Here is a 23,099-nt window from a genome sequence, read left to right on the forward strand (position 1 = left end):
AGTTCAGCCCCTATCTGTAAGTCGCTTTGAACACCTGAATGAATTTCAATTCAAATGTCTGCAGGTTATGTTAAGTGCAAGAATCTCAGTCTGTACATATGTTAACAACACCGGAGGAGAGACGTGCAGCATTCGTGATGTGTTATTATTATTATTATTATTATTATTATTATTATTATTATTATTATTATTATGAATTCATTAATCAGCGTGCCCAGATTTCGCTGCCACCCCCTTTTTATAAAGTCACCGTGAGATCCTATCTATCGAACCTTTGCCCAGAAAGTGTATTTTTTGCATTAATAGAAGTTCAGACGCATATCTTTGATGTTTTTAATCTGTGGCGCACGCCTGCGCCCTGCTCTCGCTCGGGAACGCTCTTAATGTTCTTAGGACGGTTCTAGAAGGTGGCTGGCTCGCGGTCTCTCGTGTGCTCAGGGTTGATTTTCTTGGGTTATTGTTGTGGTTTGAAATCTTTCCCGGTCCTTGGGGATGCGAGATGAGGAGCTCTTGCTAAACTAGCGTTGGCAGCTCAAGGACTTTTCCTTCTGTGTTTGAAAGCACTCAACGATAAAAACAAAACAGGTAATCCGCAAGAATCAAGGACAGCTACAGGACAGGGGGTCCAGGAGAGGGGAGCGAGAGGACAGGGGGTCCAGGAGAGGGGAGCGAGAGGACAGGGGGTCCGGGAGAGGGGAGTGAGAGGACAGGGGGTCCAGGAGAGGGGAGCGAGAGGACAGGGGGTCCGGAGAGGGGAGGGGAGAGGGGAGCGAGAGAACAGGGGGTCCGGGAGAGGGGAGCGAGAGGACAGGGGGTCCGGGAGAGGGGAGCGAGAGGACAGGGGGTCCAGGAGAGGGGAGCGAGAGGACAGGGGGTCCAGGAGAGGGGAGCGAGAGGACAGGGGGTCCGGAGAGGGGAGGGGAGAGGGGAGCGAGAGAACAGGGGGTCCGGGAGAGGGTAGCGAGAGAACAGGGGGTCCGGGAGAGGGGAGCGAGAGGACAGGGGGTCCGGGAGAGGGGAGCGGAGGGTCAGTCCGCAGGCTGCCCAGGTGAATAGTTTCGGTGTAGAAAGCTGCATGTATTCATTCTGCTGTCTTCAGTTTAAACAGCACAATATTTAACACAAATGCATTCCACCCGGACTGGACCCGGAGTCGGAACCGGGTACTCTTATTAATCTGGGACACAAACCGGACCAGCACCAGGGTTTTTTAACCTTCATAAAAATCCCTTTCCCTCACTCCATGGCCATGATAGATATCCCTCTTGCTGCAGCCCGGCCACTTTGCATTGAAAGAACGACAGCAGTTTTTAATGCATATTTAATGTTTACAATTTACAAGAAAATATATTTACCTTCCAATAACCACAACAAAAGTAAAGCATAAAAAAATAAGAACATACACACGGGTGATTGTGCGATTCCATCATACGAGAAGTCTTCATATTGTTAATATTGATTATTCAGAAGTACAGGTTCTAGACCCTAAAAGGACCCCCCCCCCCCCCTCCCCTCCCCACCCAGAAATCTCCCCCCTCAGTATGAAATGAGAATTAAGACGGCGCTCCAGCAGTTAAAGAACGTGTCTGGAGAGACACAGCGGCGATTGCAAAACTACTGCTGTTCACTTTTAGCAGTTAATTTAAAATAAAAAAGCAAAAACACAGACCAAAAAAAACCAAAACAAGACAAACATTTGCCAAAAATACACATTATTAAAATTTTGAAAAGAGAAAAGTTAACAAATAAACAGGTTGATGATAATAGATTTTTGGCTGTGCAGTGTTGTGTTGCGTGTTACAGTGTGGTGTGTGCGTTGTGATGTGTTGTGTAGCGCTGTTCTGTGTGTTGTTGTGTAGCGCCGTGCTGTCACATCTCGTCCGCATGCACAGGCCCCGCCCCCTGCTTCACTCCGCTCCCGCTCCACCTCACGGTGGTCACTCTGCGGCCGGTGATGGGGTCAGCGCCGCTTAACCCCTCGAGCTCCAGGGCCTCGGCCTGGCTGGCGTTCAGGGCGGAGTCAACGAGGCCGTGCCCCTTCAGCAGCTTCTCGAGTGATGACACTGTGCCCGGCCCCTCCCCCTGCTCCGGCGCTGAGTAGACGTGGTCGTGCGCCACGGCGTGGAAAACACGAGAGGACTCGATGCCGTGGAGTGAGCGGGACTGCACTGTAGAGACAGAGAAACATTGGAACTGCCTGCAGTGTCGTATACTCTCAATACTGCACTGTGCAAACACATTGTCATGCAAAACACTACAGCTTCCGAGAGCACAGCACAGTGCGCGCTACAGCGCACTCCAGGAATCCGCCTCCTGGGGCTGCCTCCTCAGTATCACAGTCAACACATGGTTTTGCTGACCTCGCACTGGAATGAAGTCTCCACCCTCGTGGGCCACCTGGCTGTCAGAGAACGGGCGCAGGCTGGGGAAGAGGATTAGGGAGAAGGAGAGGAGCAGCACCTGGAGAAAGAGGGAGGGAGGGAGGGACAGCTTTATTCACTGACAACCGACCAATCAACAGCCCATTCCTCTATGGGACAGGCATGTCAGGAGCACTGCATGTGCTGGTGTGTGTGTGGGGGTGTGTCAGGGTGTGGGTGTGTGGGTCGGGGTGCAGGATCTCACCAGGATGCAGGTTCCAGTCTGCGCTGTCTTGTTGGAGCCGTGCATCACCAGGTCCTGCAGCTTCCTGAGCTGCGTTATCAGAGACCTGCACAGACACACAATATTCATCAGCAGTGTCAGGATGCAATCCTATACGGTTTATACAGTGGTGTATTAGACTGTATTACACAACAGTGGAATTGACTGGGGTTTCAAGTTCTTTTGAATTGGTGTCGATAGTATGAATAGCAGTGTTCAGTACAGTTTTAGTAGCAATGCGATTGGTTGTGTGAATAGCAGTGTTCAGTACAGTTTTAGTAGCAATGCGATTGGTTGTGTGAATAGCAGTGTTCAGTACAGTTTTAGTAGCAATGCGATTGGTTGTGTGAATAGCAGTGTTCAGTACAGTTTTAGTAGCAATGTGATTGGTTGTGTGAATAGCAGTGTTCAGTACAGTTTTAGTAGCAGTGTGATTGGTTGTGTGAATAGCAGTGTTCAGTACAGTTTTAGTAGCAATGCGATTGGTTGTGTGAATAGCAGTGTTCAGTACAGTTTTAGTAGCAATGTGATTGGTTGTGTGAATAGCAGTGTTCAGTACAGTTTTAGTAGCAATGTGATTGGTTGTGTGAATAGCAGTGTTCAGTACAGTTTTAGTAGCAATGTGATTGGTTGTGTGAATAGCAGTATTACTGTGGTTGTGACTCACGTGTTGCGTTTCTCCAGCTGGAACACCTTCCTCTGGAGCTCCTGGTTCTGAGCATTGCAGGCAGACATCCTGCAGACACAGCACAGCACAGCCATTTATCACTTGAGCCATTGATCACTCTACACACTGTGAACCATTCCCACAGCCACTCTACACACTGTGAACCATTCCCACAGCCACTCTACACACTGTGAACCATTCCCACAGCCACTCTACACACTGTGAACCATTCCCACAGCCACTCTACACACTGTGAACCATTCCCACAGCCACTCTACACACTGTGAACCAGCTATCAACCACTCAATACAGCCACCAACCACTCAATACAGCCACCAACCACTCAATACAGCCATCAACCACTCAATACAGCTATCAACCACTCAATACAGCCATCAACCACTCAATACAGCCATCAACCACTCAATACAGCCACCAACCACTCAATACAGCCACCAACCACTCAATACAGCCACCAACCACTCAATACAGCCACCAACCACTCAATACAGCCATCAACCACTCAATACAGCCACCAACCACTCAATACAGCCACCAACCACTCAATACAGCCATCAACCACTCAATACAGCCATCAACCACTCAATACAGCCACCAAGCAGCCATCGAACAGACATGCAAACCCAGGCCACGCGCACACACTCCAGCGAGCGGGGAGTCAGTGCGGAGCTGAGCCTCCCTGAGGGGCTCGTACCGGCTCTCCAGCCCGTCCATGTACTCCTTCTTCTTCTTGCGGCTCTCCTGGGCAGACTGCTTGTTGCGGATCTTCCTGCGGATCTTCTTCAGGATGCGCTCCTCGTACTGCGGGAAGAGGGGGGAGGAGTGAGGAGAGGGAGGAGTGTGTGTGTGTGCGTGTGTGTGTGTGTGTGCGTGTGTGTGTGTGTGTGTGCGTGTGTGTGTGCGTGTGCGTGTGTGCGTGTGAGTGTGCATGTGTGTGCGTGTGCGTGTGACAGTGTGTTACCTTGGTGAGTGGGAGCTGGCTGGGCAGTGTGTGTGTGTGTGTGTGTGTGTGTGCGTGTGACAGTGTGTTACCTTGGTGAGTGGGAGCTGGCTGGGCAGTGTGTGTGTGTGTGTGTGTGACAGTGTGTTACCTTGGTGAGTGGGAGCTGGCTGGGCAGGCTCACTCCCTCCTTGGCCAGCAGTTTCTTCTCATCCTCATTCAGAACCAGCTCTTGAAAGGGCTGCTGGGATTGCTGCTGAGGCTGCTGGGAAGAAACAGACGCTGCTCAAGTAACAGGGAGTCAAACCAGACAACCAGACAATCCGGTAATCCCCACCAGGGACAGAGCCTCCCCACGAGGGACAGAGCCTCCCCACGAGGGACAGAGCCTCCCCACGAGGGACAGAGCCTCCCCACCAGGGACAGAGCCTCCCCACGAGGGACAGAGCCTCCCCACAAGGGACAGAGCCTCCCCATGAGGGACAGAGCCTCCCCACCAGGGACAGAGCCTCCCCACCAGGGACAGAGCCTCCCCACGAGGGACAGAGCCTCCCCACCAGGGACAGAGCCTCCCCATGAGGGACAGAGCCTCCCCACGAGGGACAGAGCCTCCCCACTCCCACTATCCTGCTCTTGAAAATCCTGATGGTAAACAAGCAACAAACCCACAAGAAGTTCACCACCCTGAAGAGGGCTGCTCAGGGTAAACGGATGCATGTCTCTGGAGCCCCCCCCCCCCCCCCCCCCCCGACTCGGGTGCAATTATGTCAGTAATCATGTTTCGTCCCCAGCGAGATGAAAAGCACAGAATTGAACTGATGCAATTACATTCTGAGCACGTGGATTATTATAATGGCAAAGAAACTCATTACAGGATGGTAATCAGAGGGTTTCAGAAAAATCTTCATCATTATTATTTTTTTTGTCACAATCATTAATAATCTCTAAACGATCAGTCACAAATTGAGGGTAAAATTTATAAACAAATTTATAATGTTCCGGCTAGTGCCTTCATCAGAGTACCGTGTCTTCCTATAATCATCCTCCCCCCCACCCCGATCCTTTCCCTGGACAGCGTCTCATTTCGCACTCACCAGCTCGGAGGTGTTGGACAGCAGCAGGTCCTTCACTGTGAGTGGGAACATCTCGAAACCAGCTTGCTGCAGACGCACTCCCAGCCCGGGCTGAGAGAGGAACGAGGAGTCCCAGCCCTCTGAGGAGAGGAGAGGGTTAATAAACTGGAGAGGAGGAGAGAGGGGTGGGCATGTGTATAGTGAGCGTGTATAGCAGTGTGTATGCGTGCATTGTGTATAGCTGTGTGCAGAGTCTATAGAAGCATGTTTGCAGTGTCTATAGCAGTGTGTGAGTGTCTATAGCAGTCTCGTACCCAGGTCGATGGCGATGTCGGGCTCCAGCATGTCCATGGCCTGGGGGGGCTCAGTGCTGGCAGTGCCCAGGCAGGGGTGTTCGATTTGGGTCGGGGCAGGCTGGTAAACGGCCGGGCTGTCGGGGGTCTGGCAGTGCTGCGGACTGTCCAGCTGGTCAGAGTGGGGGTCCTCAGAGATGCCGCTGTCACTCGTGGCCGGTGACCACAAGGGGGAGCTGGACACTGAGTCACCCGCACCCAGCAGGGAGTTGAGGAAATCCTCACTGTCAGGATCTACCAGGAGCTGTGGGGAGAGGGAGTGAGAGAGGGAAGAGGGAGAGAGAGGGAATGAGACAGTGAGAAGGTAGAGAGGAGGTCAGTGTGTAGAAGAGAAAGAGAGACACACAGACAAACACACAGACAGACAGACACACACACACAGACAGACACACAGACAGGCAGACAGACACACAGACAGTTACACAGACAGACAGACAGACACACACACAGACAGACACGCAGACAGACAGACAGACACACAGACAGTTACACAGACAGACAGACAGACAGACAGACAGACAGACAGACGTGCTTGACAGGTCTGCGCTGTGACTCACGTTCTGCTCTGTGATTGGCCAGCCCTGTGCGTTGCCGTGGTGCGCCGCCGCCCCCCCTAAGCCCTCGTTGCGGAGGATCCCGTCCTGCTGGTCGAAGAGGAGGTCGAGCAGCTCCATCCCTCCCAGCTCACAGCCCCCTGACCCCTGGGGGAGAGGAGGAGGGGAGAGGGGTCATCGGAGATCAGCGAGCCCTGCAGCCTTTCACAGCAGGCTGGGTGACAGCTTTAAAACCGGACTCATGCACAGACACTGGGGCTTGCCGGTAAGCACTACTCCTGCACTCAACGTCTGCTATTCAAAACCATTTTTGTTTTGTTATGTTTAAAGATTAGAGGGGCATGACCTATGTCCTCATAAGGTAGCCTGTGTCACACGCTCACACACACGCTCACACACACGCACACGCACACGCACACGCACACGCACAGCACTGTGCCAGCTCCAGATCTATTGCCTTGCTCTGACCAGTCCCAGCCAGAGCCTGTTCCAACAGTGCTGACAGGGGCGCCATCTAGTGTGCAAACAACGCAATAACAGCGTTGAGACATCTGCCTATTCCAATAGGATCAAAGACAAACGGAGAGCCAAATCTTCAACAGAAGAAAAGGACGATCCCTTACAAACGTTACCCGCAGTGAAAGCACAGCAAAGTGTAATAAAGCACAGTGAAAGCGTGGTAAAGCATGGGGAAGCATTGCAAAATGAGAGTGCGGCGTTACTGCGGTAAACCTTTCTAAGGGGTCAGTGCTCATAGTATCAGATGTCAGATAATGGCTTTCAAAGCCCTGGTCAGCACTCCTCTATAGGGAGGGGGCAGGGATACAAGCTGGTTCCAGTTTCCCGTTCCTGCAGCTGGGAGAGAGTCTCTGTCCTGCGCAGAAGCAATGGACTGTGAGCACAAACAAGGGCTGATTAGGAACGGCACAAACAGGGTAATTACTGAGCGATGCCTGATTACTGGGCTGTAAACCAGGGAGCGGTCAAGGACAATGAATCAGGGGTGAGAGAGGAGGAGGATGAGGAAGACAAACCCAACACCCTGAGCCCATGCCTGTCCAATGGCTACTCTGTGCGTTTACCATTACCCCTGGTTTGCCATGATTTTCAGCATGCTTAATCATAGCTCTCTCGGCCATGCTTTCGCTCTCTCTATCATGCTTTCGCTCTCCCCTCACCCCCTCTCCTCATCCTCCTCCCTAACTTCCTCCCTCCTCTCTTACTCCCCTGCTCCTCTCATCTCCCCTCTTCACCCTCCTCTCCCCTTCCCTCTACTAAAACTGCCACCAAGAAAAAGTATAACAATTTTTGCAATATTATTATTATTTTTTTTTTTTTTTGATGGAACCCAACATCTGAAACAGTTCTGTGAAAACCCCTTCCTGTTATTTCAGTGCTGAAGGTATTCTGAGCCGCTGTTTCTACCTCTTTGTGGTCTATTCCACGGATCAAAAAACAGTGGATCAAAAATGCCTTGAACACTGAAATAAAATAAAGAGACCGCACTTGCTTTCAGAGCCGCGGATAATCGCCAGAGTCTCTCTCACAACGCTGTTCTGGAAGAATAAAATGCAAACTCTTTTAATAATGTAGCTGCGAATCCACTGGCCCCTGACAGCAGAGAGTCAGCCTGCTGCTGCTGCAGTGGCAGCTCCTCACTGTAATGCAGTGAGAACCTGGCTTGTGAAATGCTGCCTGACGCTTGTGTGGACCGAGAGAGCGAGCGATGCATTGTTTTGAGTTGAAAGCCGGATTGTTTTTGGAGTGAGGTTGGATTCGTATCAAGATTTAGAGTTTGACCTTTTTATTTAATGAGCATTAGAAACACAAACACAGGGAGCCCCCCCCCCCACACACACACACACAAACACAGGGACCCCCCCCCACACACACACACACAAACACAGGGACCCCCCCCCCACGCACACACACGCACACACAAACACAGGGACCCCCCCCCCCCCTACACACACACACGCACACACAAACACAGGGACCCCCCCCCCCCCCCCCAACACACACACACACACACACACAAACACAGGGACCCCCCCCCCCCACGCACACACACGCACACACAAACACAGGGACCACCCCCCCCCCCAACACACACACACACACACACACAAACACAGGGACCACCCCCCCCCCCCCCCACACACACACGAACATAGGGAAACCCCCCCGCCACACACACACACGAACACAGGGACACCCCCCCCCACGCACACACACACACACACGCGCACATGCACACACAAACACAGGGACCCCCCCCCCCACGCACACACAAACACACACACGCACACACATGCACACACACACAAACACAGGGACCCCCCCCCCCCAACACACACACACACACAAACACACAAACACAGGGACCACCCCCCCCCCACACACACACACGAACATAGGGACACCCCCCCGCCACACACACACACAAACACAAGGACCCCCCCCCCACGCACACACAACACACACACGCACACACATGCACACACACACAAACACAGGGACCCCCCCCAACACACACACACACGCACAAACACAGGGACCCCCCCCCACACACACACACAAACACAAACACAGGGACCCCCCCACACACACACGCACACACGCACAAACACAGGGACCCCCCCCAACACACACACACACACGCACACACACACACACATGTGAAACAAACATACACACAAGTGGCATACACACACACAATCACACACACAGATATAATCACATGTAGCGACACACACACTATCACACACACACACACACACACACACTCACATGTAGCGACACACACACACACACGCACACACACACACACACACGCACACACACACACTCACTGAATCTCAGCTTGCTCACTGTTAGTTTCTCTGCTAGCTCGCTCCTGCACTTTGTACCTACCAGTCCACACATTGCCCTGCTGCTGCTCTGAACAGCAAACACTCCGAAAAGATTTTTTTTCAACCAAAAAAAAAAAGAAAGTTCAAAGAAAAACAAAAAGTTCAAAGAAATAAAAGCCCCCCTCTGTGTAGGACGCTGTCCCTTACCTTCTTCATGGTTTTCCGGTTTGAAGCTCAGGTGAGCGCTCAGATTCGAGTCAGTGTTGTGTGTTTCTGCCTCCCTGATTGATTACCTCTCAGCGCAGCTCAGCTCTCGATCCCCTCTCTCAGCTCACAGGCACACTTCTGAGGTTCAAGATGAAACTCCAACAGGGCAAAAGTGATCTCATCGATTGCAACACCAGGCGTTCCTCCGATTGGCTGAAGCATCTGGAATCCAATGGGGGAGCTCGGAGGGGATTTCTGTTGTGGTTCGCAAACCCCCCCCCCCCCCCATAGGTGGGACAGAATCATGACAGAGAGGGTCCAAAGTTCTCCCCGTCTAATCACTGCGTGAACTCTGACACACTTCTGATACAGAGACTGTTACTTCCCAGAGCAGTGTCTTTATCACCAAGTCCTATCACAATAATATGCGATGTATATTGAAATACAGTAATATATATACATATACATGTTGCGTCAGTACCAGACTGTCTTGCAAAAGAGCTCCTGTCTATTGCCCTGTCTAATCATGCTGTTTCACCCTCACATGCTGAGGACTGAAGCAGCTTCTTGAAGGATCCCAGGGTGTCAGCTTCAACAACATTACTGGGGAGTTTGTTCCAGACCCTCACAGTTCTCTGTGTAAAAAAAGTGCCTCCTATTTTCTGTTCTGAATGCCCCTTTATCTAATCTCCATTTGTGACCCCTGGTCCTTGTTTCTTTTTTCAGGTCGAAAAAGTCCCCTGGGTCAACATTGTCTATACCTTTTAGGATTTTGAATGCTTTAATCAGTAAACCGCATAGTCTTCTTTGTTCAAGACTTTTCAATTCAATTCTTTTAGCTGGTCTGCATACGACATGCCTTTTAAACCCGGGATAATTCTGGTCGCTCTTCTTTGCACTCTTTCTTGCTCTGATGTTACTAACTGCACAGCACGTTGCCCCAAACGAATAGAAGACCACAGAGATGAAGTGTTTAAAACGACACGTGTGGGAAAGTTGACATGAATCCGGTTTGAGATCCCATTTTAATCCCAGTGTATTACACTGAAGAATCATGACCTGCCTGCCTACCTGCCTAGCAGCACCATTACCATGATGTGGTGCATGTTACCAGCGCTTCCACTGTGGTACCATCTGTGCAATGGCAGCCTCATAGCATGGCTACATGTACACAGCATTGCATTGCCACTGTAGTGCCCTTTCTGCCTGTCTGTCTGTCTGTCTGCATTGCAATTGTGATGCCCCTGTCTGTCTGTCTGTCTGTCTGTCTGTATTACAACTGTAGTGCTCCTGTCTGTCTGTCTGCATTGCCATTGCAGTGCCCTGTCTGTCTGTCTGTCTGTCTGTCAGTCTGTCTGTGTGTCTGTCCGCAGTGCCATTATGGTGCCGCTTGGTCCTCGGTTGGTGCCAGCTTTAGGGCTCCAGATTGTTTTATTGCTGTTTATCTGATGAGATGGAGACGGGTTTGGCTCAAAGGTTGAGGTTCGCTGGCAGGGTGATGTGGGTGTGAGTGAGTGCAATCAGGGACAGTTGTGTGTGGTACAGCAGGGCTGGGATCCAGGGAGCAGGCTGGGACTGGGGCAATGCCATGGGTGTGTGTGGTACAGCAGGGCTGGGATCCAGGGAGCAGGCTGGGGCAATGCCATGGGTGTGTGTGGTACAGCAGGGCTGGGATCCAGGGAGCAGGCTGGGTCTGGGGCAGTGCCATGGGTGTGTGTGTGGTACAGCAGGGTTGGGATCCAGGGAGCAGGCTGGGACTGGGGCAATGCCATGGGTGTGTGTGGTACAGCAGGGTTGGGATCCAGGGAGCAGGCTGGGACTGGGGCAGTGCCATGGGTGTGTGTGAATAGTGCGCGGGCTGCTAAAGACATCCCGAGTTATAGGTGTGATAATCTCTGCAGAGGCCCAGGCCTGTCCTGATTGGCTGGGTCCGGTTATTTATGTATTTATTTATTTGTGTATTATTAGAAGCCCTTATCCAGGGCAACTTACAATTGTTACAAAATATCACAGTACAAAGTATCGCATTATAAAATATCACATTGCAGAGTATCATAATACAGATAAGAGCAGCTATGAAAGTGCAATAAAATCAATTCAAGTAAGAGCAAAATAAAGAACACAGTCAGGTATAAGTGAGAGCGAGTTCGACTCAGAGCAGCTTAAACTCATAGTAACTATTTGCTCATATGAGTAAAGTCCAGTAAGAACACATAGTAAGTATGATAAATGGATGAGAATGATTTCCCAGTAAGAGCAATTATAAAAGTCATGCGTACGGATACCTGGAAGAGTAAGATCAAGCACAAGATACAGGAAATATTATGATCAAGAGCAGCAGTAGAATACAGCAAAGTGTGGAGCAGCTCAGTGCAAGCTGATGCAAGTACTGCTACAACTGGGAGCCATATAGTCCAGTATAGCCGAGAGTTGGGAGGTTTACAGATGCTGTCTGTTCAGTGAAATTGTTTACTTAAATGATCTCTTATTTTTTGTTTAAATCAATGTGAACACACAGCACTCAGGGGCCAACTAGCGTTCAAGACAGAACGACGACGTTTCATAGAAATCCACTGTGTGTTTTTTTCTGTAATGTATGTATTTATATTTTAATGGCAGTGCATTGGGATTGTACAGACTGCTAAACCTGAACTGCGTTGTGAAACCAGCCTCCGGGCGCTCTGAACTACTTTGTGAAACCGGTATCTGGGCTCTCTGTACTGCTTTGTAGAACCAGCCTCTGGAATCTCAGAACTGCTTTGTAGAACCAGCCTCTGGAATCTCAGAACTGCTTTGTAAAACCAGCCTCTGGGCTGTCTGTACTGCTTTGTAAAACCAGCCTCCGGGCTCTCTGAACTGCTTTGTAAAACCAGCCTCCGAGCTCTCTGAACTGCTTTGTAAAACCAGCCTCCGAGCTCTCTGAACTGCTTTGTAAAACCAGCCTCCGAGCTCTCTGAACTGCTTTGTAAAACCAGCCTCCGATCTCTCTGAACTGCTTTGTAAAACCAGCCTCCGAGCTCTCTGAACTGCTTTGTAAAACCAGCCTCCGAGCTCTCTGAACTGCGTTGTGAAACCAGCCTCCGGGCGCTCTGAACTACTTTGTGAAACCGGTATCTGGGCTCTCTGTACTGCTTTGTAGAACCAGCCTCTGGAATCTCAGAACTGCTTTGTAGAACCAGCCTCTGGAATCTCAGAACTGCTTTGTAAAACCAGCCTCTGGGCTGTCTGTACTGCTTTGTAAAACCAGCCTCCGGGCTCTCTGAACTGCTTTGTAAAACCAGCCTCCGAGCTCTCTGAACTGCTTTGTAAAACCAGCCTCCGAGCTCTCTGAACTGCTTTGTAAAACCAGCCTCCGAGCTCTCTGAACTGCTTTGTAAAACCAGCCTCCGATCTCTCTGAACTGCTTTGTAAAACCAGCCTCCGAGCTCTCTGAACTGCTTTGTAAAACCAGCCTCCGAGCTCTCTGAACTGCTTTGTAAAACCAGCCTCCGAGCTCTCTGAACTGCTTTGTAAAACCAGCCTCCGAGCTCTCTGAACTGCTTTGTAAAACCAGCCTCCTAGCTCTCTGAACTGCTTTGTAAAACCAGCCTCCGAGCTCTCTGAACTGCTTTGTAAAACCAACCTCCGAGCTCTCTGAACTGCTTTGTAAAACCAGCCTCCTAGCTCTCTGAACTGCTTTGTAAAACCAGCCTCCGAGCTCTCTGAACTGCTTTGTAAAACCAGCCTCCTAGCTCTCTGAACTGCTTTGTAAAACCAGCCTCCCAGCTCTCTGAACTGCTTTGTAAAACCAGCCTCCTAGCTCTCTGAACTGCTTTGTAAAACCAGCCTCCGATCTCTCTGAACTGCTTTGTAAAACCAGCCTCCGATCTCTCTGAACTGCTTTGTAAAACCAGCCTCCTAGCTCTCTGAACTGCTTTGTAAAACCAGCCTCCCAGCTCTCTGAACTGCTTTGTAAAACCAGCCTCCGAGCTCTCTGAACTGCTTTGTAAAACCAGCCTCCTAGCTCTCTGAACTGCTTTGTAAAACGAGACCCTTGGTCTCTGGACTGCTTTGTAAAACCAGCCTCCGAGCTCTCTGTACTGCTTTGTAAAACCAGCCTCCTAGCTCTCTGCTCGCACGCTCGCTTCTGCTGCAGGGGGAGGATCGCACGTCCTGCCGCGCGGGGCACGCCGGGCACGCTACGCACGGGCTACCAGCGGTATAAAAGCGTCTCTGTTGACGTCAGCACTCTCTTCCCTGCCTTTACCAAGTAACTAAGGGCAGTGTTTGGTTTTTTCTGTGAAGATTATCGTCATCAATCCGCCAAAATGGTGAGTGGGAAATGGCTTGTTTTCTTTCAGCTTGAACACCTGAACCCTCTTCCCTCGCTATCGAGGGATATCGAGGAAAGAACGGGTTCAAGAGCCGTACTGTACAAGGATTTAAAAGAGGCGGCGGGGACCGGTGATGGGAGACGTCCAAAATGGCAGCTAGTGTTTTATTGTGTAATGCGACTGCCCGGCTGCGGCGTTATTACACCGCGGCGCGTTCTGCTTTCTGATTTCCAATAGGACTTTGTTGTATTTATATTTTGTAAAGAAAGCGGTTAATGTTGTTCAAAGGGCTTCGGTTTAATTTTACTGTTTTATTTGAGCCGCTCCCTCTCGGCTGCGTAGCGGCGTGTGTTGTGAAGCTTGCCGGCTTGATGGTTTAAAATGGAGTCCAGCTCTGTGTGCTGCGTAGCATCTGCATTATTATTATTAACACGCTTAATTACATCAATTATACTTTCCGTTGACGCGGAGGAATTAAAAACGTCAACGCCCTGTTTGTCTGTCTTTTTTTTAAGCGCATATTAATTTGACACGAGTGAACATGACGTCGTAATATTACTGTTTTTTTAGTGTCAGAAAGACGTTTAAATCTATTTGAGGGTTTTACAAAAATGTCTGTTTTTTTTTGTTTTTTTTTTCCTCCCTCCCAGTTCACATTGCAGTAATTGTGCGGCCTCTCGGTTCGAACCCGTCCACGTGGGCCGGTTGTAGAGACCGGGGTCGACATTTTAAAAAGCGCCCGTCTTGCCTGAAAACAGTCGTCAAAAAACCAGCAGGGACACGCAGATAGACTTGATTCTTGAACAGTAGCCCCGGCTTCTTTATGGGAGACTGTGTTGCGGAGAGGTGGGGGCATTGAAAGCCGGCTCTGTTCTGGGCCCGACTTGGCACACGTTGCGCAGCCCATGCTAGCAGTATGCTGGCCGGCACAAGCGTGTAACTGGACTGTGAAGGATAATCGGCTGCAGCAGCTAAACGCTGCGCTTGGCATTGAATTGGCGTGTTTTAAAAATGAATGCAAGCGCCTCCTGTCGCATGTAGGATGGTGGGTCTGCATGCCGCGGGTGAGGTGGCGTCCTCGCTGCAGTGTCGCGGTGTGCCGATGTGTTGAACCCGTGATTCAGAGCGCTCTCGAAGGCGGGCTGCGGTACTGCAGCCGCGCACTCTTCTATACAACAATGCGGAGCCCTACAAAATGTCTCCTGTCTACTGTCAATAAAGTCGAGTGCGCACAAGCGGGGTTATGTAATATGCGGTGATTGCGTGTAGCTTGGCAGACCGTACAGGATGTGTTTTTCTTTACTTTTTTTTTTTTTTTAAGAACAGGATTCTGCAGCATGTCTGTTGCCGCAGGGCTGCGGTTACATTGCAGTATTACAGAGAAGCCGCTTCATTTTGTAATTTTTGTACCAGTTTCAAAAACCAATATTTTAAATAGAACAATAGTTTTCGTAGACCTCCAAGTCCTATATGATTAAAGGATACGTGTGTTCTGTTTTTATGGAATTGTATTTAGCAGACTGCTCCCTTGAACTGGTTTGTGGCACTAGCCCCAGTCTCCTGACTGACCCCCTCCTCACCCATTCCCTTGCCAGGTGAACTTCACAGTAGACCAGATCCGTGAGATCATGGACAAGAAGTCCAACATCCGTAACATGTCCGTGATTGCCCACGTGGACCACGGCAAGTCCACGCTGACAGACTCCCTCGTGTCCAAGGCTGGCATCATCGCCGGGGCTCGCGCTGGAGAGACCCGCTTCACCGACACCAGGAAGGACGAGCAGGAGCGCTGCATCACCATCAAATCCACGTGAGTGAACCGCACGCCCCTCCACACACGCAAAACAATTAAACAAAACCTCTCAACAGGAGAAAGAAACTTGACTTCAGATGTGGGTTTGCCTTGCGCCTCACTGCCTCTGTGTCGCTCTCCCCTGTGTGTCTCAGTGCTATCTCCTTGTTCTACGAGCTGTCTGAAAAGGACTTGGCCTTCATCAAGCAGTGCAAGGACGGCTCTGGCTTCCTCATCAACCTGATCGACTCCCCCGGGCACGTCGACTTCTCCTCCGAGGTGACGGCCGCCCTGCGTGTCACTGACGGGGCCCTCGTCGTGGTGGACTGTGTGTCCGGTAAGCAGCTTCCTTACCCTCGCAACATCAGCGAGAAATAAAGCAAAACTAGACAGACTTCAGTCAAGGGTGGTTTTGTTTTCTTTAGTGTCTTCAGCAGTGTTTGGATGTAACTTCAAACAGACTATTGTAATATTAAAATGAGTAAACTTGTTGTGAAGCTGCATGTGAAACAGTCAAATGTATTGATTGTGTTTTCCTAGTTGGTGGGAGTACAGGGGGTTAAATAGCCCTGCACTCGCTTGTGATTATCAGATACCATCCCTGCATGGGACGGTGTGTGTTGCACATCAGAAACTCGGTCCAGGCTACTGATGAAGGCATCTAGCTGAGATATTGGTCTGCCTGACTTAAAAGTTCAGCTGTTCTGTTTTTTTTATTTTTTTTATTTGAGCTTCTAGAAGTTCTGGGCGTGTTGCCGTGGGTGACTAATAACCAAGTGGAAACTGCGTACGCTGCACTATCCTCCTAATCGCTGCTTTGACTCCATGCCAGTTGGCGTTTGTACACATTTCTTTTTTCCCCCTGGCGTAATGCACGTGACTCGGAGCAGCCTCTGAGTTTGTATCTTCCCGCTGACCCCCTCCTCTCCGCTCTCCCTGCCCAGGTGTGTGCGTGCAGACTGAGACCGTGCTGCGTCAGGCCATCGCCGAGCGCATCAAGCCAGTTCTGATGATGAACAAGATGGACCGGGCCCTGCTGGAGCTGCAGCTGGAACCCGAATCCCTGTACCAGACCTTCCAGCGCATCGTGGAGAACGTCAATGTCATCATCTCCACCTACGGAGAGGACGAGGGCGGGCCCATGGGCAACATCATGGTGAGTCGGGGTGCGGCGATTTTATATCCTGAAGAGGCTGAAGATCGCAGAATGGCTCTACAATAGTGTGTGGTGTGCTTTAAAACGTCATGGAAACAAACCGATCCCCCTGTCTGTCTGTGTGTGTGTAACTGCTGTACCAGGTGCAACTGGAGGATGACTTGAAACCAAAGTGCTTTGTGCATCCCAAGTGACGGTCGTTTTAGGGAGCGAGTTGAGACTGGACTCACCCTGTCCCCCTTTCCTCTCCAGATCGACCCGGTCGTTGGTACCGTGGGTTTCGGCTCCGGGCTTCACGGCTGGGCCTTCACCCTCAAGCAGTTTGCTGAGATGTACGTGTCTAAGTTTGCTGCCAAGGGAGATGCCCAGCTGAACGCGACCGAGCGGGCCAAGAAAGTGGAGGACATGATGAAGAAGCTGTGGGGAGAGAGGTGAGGAGGAGGAGGAGGGGCCTTCAGGGCTGGGAATGGGGAGAATCAACAGGATTTCAAAACCGCACACCCTGCTTTCACAGACCTTGATTAGCACTAATCCTGGACTGCAATGTTGTAGGTACTGTCGTTTGATTGCTGCTAATCAGGGGCTTGTGAAACAAGCCATATGTTCTCGACTACATTTTCCGCAAGACAACCTGTAACTTGTTAAAAGTTTCAGACCCCTGTTGAAAAGCAGTCTGATTGCAAAGTGTCGCACTCCAGTGCCAGTCTGTGGATTGAAGCGTGTATAAGTAACTGGCTTCCTTGGGCTATAATACATTAGGGTGGCTTTCTGTGGAAGTGTACAGTGTTTGTATGAGGGTTGCATTTGAGTTGGCGGTGCGTTTACACCATAGAGCACAGCAATGCCTAAATACAGGAGCAGTGGTCTCTCCACTTCTTTGGTTACAGATAGTGTAAAAATAGAAGTTCAGTATGCCTTTTCAGACCACCGTATGAAAATCACTTTAGCAGGCAGCATGGAGACAATCCTGAAAGATGATCACCCCCTGTAGAAAATAGCAAGCTTGCGTTACAGGCCATGCAAGCGACACGAGAGCTTTTAGATGAGAAACCCCCTCAGTGTCTCCCCTGTCTGTGGAAAGGCTGGGAGTGTGAACCCCATCTCTCTGCCCTCTAGGTTCTTCGACCCGTCCAACGGCAAGTTCAGCAAGTCGGCCACCAACGCAGACGGCAAGAAGCTGCCCAGGACCTTCTCCCAGCTGGTGCTGGACCCCATCTTCAAGGTGAGCCCTGCCAAGAACACATTGAGCAACACAGTCATAGGGCTGCCCGTCCACAGCAGGGCTTGTGTCTGCAGATGATGACTTCAAACATTCTTCACTTTGACCTGACTGTCTAGTGATGAGACTCTTCAGTCTGATGCCAGCACACTCACGGGTGCCTCAGTTAATACCACTTCAAAAGGGACGGAGGTCAGCAGCCTTTTGGCTTGCTGAGGTTTCTAAATGGGTTGAGTTTACAGTCAAACACACTGAAGAGAGGCCACCTTCTGGGCTCTAGCCCGCTCTAGTTTATTGTAAATAACAATTGATACACATGTGGAAAAGTGAACTGACCAACTCGGTGACTTTGAGAAATTAACTTTGGGCTTTGGAGGTTAATAGTTGCTTGATATCCTTTGGGTTTGATGTCCTGTAGTTTTAATCTCTTCCTCCTCTGCCTGTCAGGTGTTCGATGCCATCATGAACTTCAAGAAGGAGGAGACCGCCAAGCTGATTGAGAAGCTGGAAATCAAGCTGGACAGTGATGACAAGGAGAAGGAAGGCAAGCCCCTGCTGAAGGCAGTGATGAGGCGCTGGCTGCCTGCCGGCGAGGCTCTGCTTCAGATGATCACCATCCACCTGCCCTCCCCCGTGACGGCTCAGAAGTACCGCTGCGAGCTGCTGTACGAGGGACCCGGCGACGACGAGGCTGCCATGGGTACGAGACTGCGCCCCAACACTAGAAAGTGATTCCTTTAGCCAGGGTAGACAGAGGCTGCTCCCCAACACTGCAAAGTGATTCCTTTAGCCAGGGTAGACGGAGGCTGCGCCCCAGCACTGCAAAGTGATTCCTTCAGCCAGGGTAGACGGAGGCTGCTCTCCAGCACACATTGCAAAGGGATAGATGGAACGCTTGAGAGACCGCTCATTTATTCAAGGGGGTCCCGACAATAGATGGCAGCAAAAAATAACGTGTTATAAAATCAGTGGCAAAAAGAAACATCATTCAAATGGGACAAAAAAAAAACCCCACTTGAAAACAATCCTAAAGTAATGTAGAATAAAAGCATACAGAAATGTGAACAGTAACCCAGTACTGGTGGGGGAGCACAGCAGAAACTCTATACGCGGTCGTGTGTTCAGTCTGCTACTGCCAGCTGCATGCACAGCCTGGTGAACTCTGTACACACAGCATGAACCCATCTGTACAGAGACTGCATCAACACTCCCTGTACAACACATTGCTCTGGGTGGGCACAGAAAACTAAACTATATACACTCCACAGAAACACTACATGCATGGCCTTTGAAATACTGTACCCTGCCATCTGTACAGACAACAAACTCTTGCATAGACTCTCCTCCCTGACTCTCTCTCTCTCTCTCTCTCCCTGTCCAGGTATCAAGAACTGCGACTCCAAGGGCCCCCTGATGATGTACATCTCCAAGATGGTGCCCACCACTGACAAGGGTCGCTTCTACGCCTTCGGCAGAGTGTTCTCTGGCACCGTGTCCACCGGGCTGAAGGTCAGGATCATGGGACCCAACTACGTGCCTGGCAAGAAGGACGACCTGTACATCAAGCCAATCCAGAGGTGAGGGGGTCATCCGGGGGACCCAAACATTGAACTAATGGGGAACTCAAAATCCTTCATGCATTGTCTTTTTTTTTTTTTTGTCTTAATGCTTTTTAGACCAGTGTAATGGAGTGCTGTCTACAGCCACCCAGCTATACAGAATTCCTGGGGAAAACCCTGAATAAATCTAAGTGACTCGGTAGTGCTAAATTTGATATGCTTGAATTCAATGACGAAAGTGTAAGACTTAGTCTAACTTTATTTTTTTTTTTTTTTTTTTTTCATATTGGTATAAACTGCCTCGTGTGGGTTTAAGTAAAGTGATCTGAAACCCATTAATCTACAAAATCTAACCTTTACAGCCTTGGATAACTTGGCTCTTTCATTCCTGTCCAGTGGAGCAGCCCCCTAACCTCTCCTCCTCCTCCTCCCCGCTCTCCTCAGGACCATTCTGATGATGGGGCGCTACGTGGAGCCCATCGAGGACGTGCCCTGCGGCAACATCGTGGGTCTGGTGGGTGTGGACCAGTACCTGGTGAAGACCGGCACCATCACCACCTTCGAGCACGCCCACAACCTGCGCGTCATGAAGTTCAGCGTGAGCCCCGTGGTGCGCGTGGCCGTGGAGGCCAAGAACCCTGCCGACCTGCCCAAGCTGGTGGAGGGGCTGAAGAGGCTGGCCAAGTCGGACCCCATGGTGCAGTGCATCATCGAGGAGTCCGGGGAGCACATCATCGCCGGAGCCGGGGAGCTGCACCTTGAGATCTGCCTCAAGGATCTGGAGGAGGACCATGCCTGCATCCCGATCAAGGTGAGCACAGTGGAGCGGGGAGCACCGTCCCGGCTGGGGGGGGGGGGGGGTAATGCCATGTCTTTAAAATCAGGGGAGTTCCTCTACAAGGATGTAGAATTGACACCAACCCTGAGTTTGTTTGCAAATGTAAACCCTGTACTCTGCTTGCACAATGCACGGGTACACTGTTCTTGGTAAATTCTCTGCACTTGCTGGAATGCACAGCATGGGCACTTTTTAGGATTAGCTTTATGTATTTGTACACACCAAGGGAACGCACAGCTCTGTAACCCAGTTCACACGACCAGAGCAGTGCAGGATCGCGTTGTGAATGCCAATTGTGTGTTGAGTCTGCATTCAGGTTGTTTGGACAGGGTCTAGTTTTACTTTGAGGGTTTCCTATAGTGACACTCTCTTACATTGTTACCAAACTACACAGTGAATTGACTAGTTTGCCAGATACTTTCTTGACTAATTTGTAAGGTAATGCGTCTTCTGTGCTTGTCATTTCATATAAGACTCTCTTCAAAGTTGTGAGGGATAAATGTGTTTAACATTCCTGTCTGACTCTCTCCTCTTTCCCCCTCTGCAGAAATCTGACCCAGTCGTCTCGTACAGAGAGACTGTGAGCGAGGTTTCTGACCAGATGTGCCTGTCCAAATCCCCCAACAAGCACAACCGCCTGTACATGAAGGCTCGCCCGTTCCAGGACGGGCTGGCCGAGGACATCGAGAAGGGGGACGTGACCGCTCGGCAGGAGCTGAAGGCCCGCGCCCGCTACCTCACCGAAAAGTACGAGTGGGACGTGACGGAGGCCCGCAAGATCTGGTGCTTCGGGCCCGACGGCACTGGCCCCAACCTGCTGGTGGACGTCACCAAGGGGGTGCAGTACCTCAACGAGATCAAGGACAGCGTGGTGGCAGGGTTCCAGTGGGCATCCAAGGAGGTGAGCTGGGGGCTGCTGCAGGCAGTCAGTGTGTGCACTGTGTCTTCCGTTCCAGGTGACCTGGCTTAGCTGAATTACTGTGGGGATGCATTCCCAAGCGGATTTGCTTTTCTGACTCCTCCTCTTTTTACCCTGTCAGGGCGCTCTGTGTGAAGAGAACATGCGTGCCGTGCGCTTCGATATCCACGACGTGACCCTGCACACGGACGCCATTCACCGCGGGGGCGGACAGATCATCCCCACAGCCAGGAGAGTCCTGTACGCCTGCCAGCTCACCGCCCAGCCCAGACTCATGGAGCCAGTCTACATGGTGGAGATCCAGGTGAGAGATGTGCAGGGCACCTTCTCTATCTCTACACAGTTGAATTGGGGATGTGAGTGCTCCTGACTGGTTCTGTAGGGTGCTTCTCTTGGTATATGAATATTGAAGCCTGTATTCCCATCTCCCCCTCAGTGCCCAGAACAGGTGGTGGGAGGAATCTACGGCGTGCTGAACAGGAAGCGTGGCCACGTGTTTGAGGAGTCCCAGGTGGCTGGTACCCCCATGTTTATCGTCAAGGCTTTCCTGCCTGTCAACGAGTCCTTCGGTGAGTGTCAGTCCAGCAGCAATGGGGGGTTCAGGGCAGCGGTCAATCCATTTGCGCTTTTCCAGGGAATTCATTTTTAAAAGGGTTTGATCTCAACCCTGGTGCTTGCTGTTCTAAACATTGACTTGGTGATAGAAAAATGTTCAGATTTTTACTAAATTTACGGTAAGTAAAACTAGTGTTAATTGTGGGGGCTTTTATTGTGTTGGGATACAGAAAGAATGTTTAACAGGTTTGTTTTGAGATGCAATAAACAGATACATACCTCTTTTTAAATTGCTGCCTGAGTTGAACAGCTACTGTTTGTTCGTTTCACAAGAACACATTTCACATCCGACCATGTTAACTCTTCAATATTTACCAAAGCAGACTTTCTCCAGCGATGTAGCTTCTGATAATTTTACTCATTTTGTGAACTGCAAAAGTTATCTAAATGTAATGCATGAAATTACGTAAATGCAGCTTTTGTTTTTCTCTCTCAAATGAATGTGGTTCTCGACTCGTCTCCAACGTCTTGCACCCTCTCTCTCCTTCCAGGTTTCACCGCTGACCTGCGCTCCAACACCGGCGGGCAGGCCTTCCCTCAGTGTGTGTTTGACCACTGGCAGATTCTCCCCGGAGACCCCAGCGACAGCTCCACCAAGCCTTTCCAGGTCGTGGCAGAGACCCGCAAGCGCAAGGGGCTGAAGGAGGGCATCCCGGCCCTGGACAACTACCTGGACAAACTGTAAACTGACCACGAGAGAGAGAGACCAACCACGCCTGATGGACTATTTGCAGATCTGAAATTATTAATAATGAATCTTTAAAAAAGAGGAAAAACTTGCCAAAAACATGCAAAGAGAAAATAACAATAAAAAAAAATGAGTAACTGTAACCTGTCATTTTGACTTTTTTTTTAATTTATTTTATTTTGGGTTTTTTGAGGAACGGAGGGAGAGGAGAATTGTTGCTGTATTATAATGGCAACAAAAAATCTGAATCTGTATATATCCTGATTCCCTCGCAACAGTTGGCTGCTTTTGATTTATATTTTAAATAAAGTGGGATGCCTGCTTGCTTAATGGTGACAAACTTAAATTCCTCTGAGAAAACACTGCATTTCTTTTATTTGGCTTCAGTCAGTTTGATTCTTGACGTGAGGTTTGTTTTGCTCCGTTCTAGTGGTTGCCTCCCCTCCTCGACACTAACGGCCGCTCTAGAGGGACCCCACTTTGCCTTTTCCTCTAACCACAACGAGACTCGCTCGAGTGGGAAGTGAACGAGGCTCTGTGGATTTGCTGCTGCTTGTAAACCAAGCTGTGTGTGTTGTATCTTTAAGCCACCTGCAGAGGGCAGTATGTATTGCAAGGATACACTGGGGGTCAGACAGTTCGTTCACAGTGGGGAAATAATGACCAATAAACTTAAGATGGTGTCTATAC

General features: G+C 50.3%; 2 protein-coding genes and 1 non-coding gene across 4 annotated transcripts; 2 read left to right on the forward strand and 1 right to left on the reverse strand.

Annotated features, from left to right (window-relative positions):
- Positions 1-1,520: 1,520 nt before the first annotated feature.
- On the reverse strand, positions 1,521-9,458 carry LOC117401372 (cyclic AMP-responsive element-binding protein 3-like protein 3-A). 2 transcript variants are annotated; one of them, XM_059015239.1, is made up of 10 exons: positions 9,311-9,458; positions 6,255-6,398; positions 5,659-5,941; positions 5,366-5,484; positions 4,423-4,533; positions 4,026-4,132; positions 3,311-3,379; positions 2,626-2,710; positions 2,361-2,460; positions 1,521-2,168 (listed from the first exon to the last, which is right to left on the reverse strand). In XM_059015239.1, exons 1-10 carry the CDS (start codon positions 9,317-9,319, stop codon positions 1,870-1,872), a joined length of 1,326 nt encoding a protein of 441 aa, XP_058871222.1. In that variant the 5' UTR covers positions 9,320-9,458; the 3' UTR covers positions 1,521-1,869. The 2 variants fall into 2 exon arrangements, with proteins under 2 accessions (XP_058871222.1, XP_058871221.1); XM_059015238.1 differs by having other exon boundaries at positions 4,423-4,536.
- Positions 9,459-13,488: 4,030 nt separating this feature from the next.
- On the forward strand, positions 13,489-23,098 carry LOC117401405 (elongation factor 2b). The gene is made up of 13 exons (XM_034002073.3): positions 13,489-13,620; positions 15,219-15,433; positions 15,571-15,752; positions 16,360-16,571; positions 16,824-17,002; positions 17,688-17,793; positions 18,238-18,490; positions 19,172-19,367; positions 19,794-20,160; positions 20,735-21,088; positions 21,228-21,410; positions 21,543-21,675; positions 22,213-23,098. Exons 1-13 carry the CDS (start codon positions 13,618-13,620, stop codon positions 22,404-22,406), a joined length of 2,577 nt encoding a protein of 858 aa, XP_033857964.1. The 5' UTR covers positions 13,489-13,617; the 3' UTR covers positions 22,407-23,098.
- Positions 17,864-17,932, forward strand: LOC117401539 (small nucleolar RNA SNORD37). The gene has a single exon (XR_004544357.1). It is a non-coding gene; the product is annotated as a small nucleolar RNA SNORD37 (small nucleolar RNA).
- Position 23,099: the final 1 nt, after the last annotated feature.

The sequence above is a fragment of the Acipenser ruthenus genome, chromosome 49, assembly GCF_902713425.1.
Source record: "Acipenser ruthenus chromosome 49, fAciRut3.2 maternal haplotype, whole genome shotgun sequence".
NCBI lineage: Eukaryota > Metazoa > Chordata > Actinopteri > Acipenseriformes > Acipenseridae > Acipenser > Acipenser ruthenus.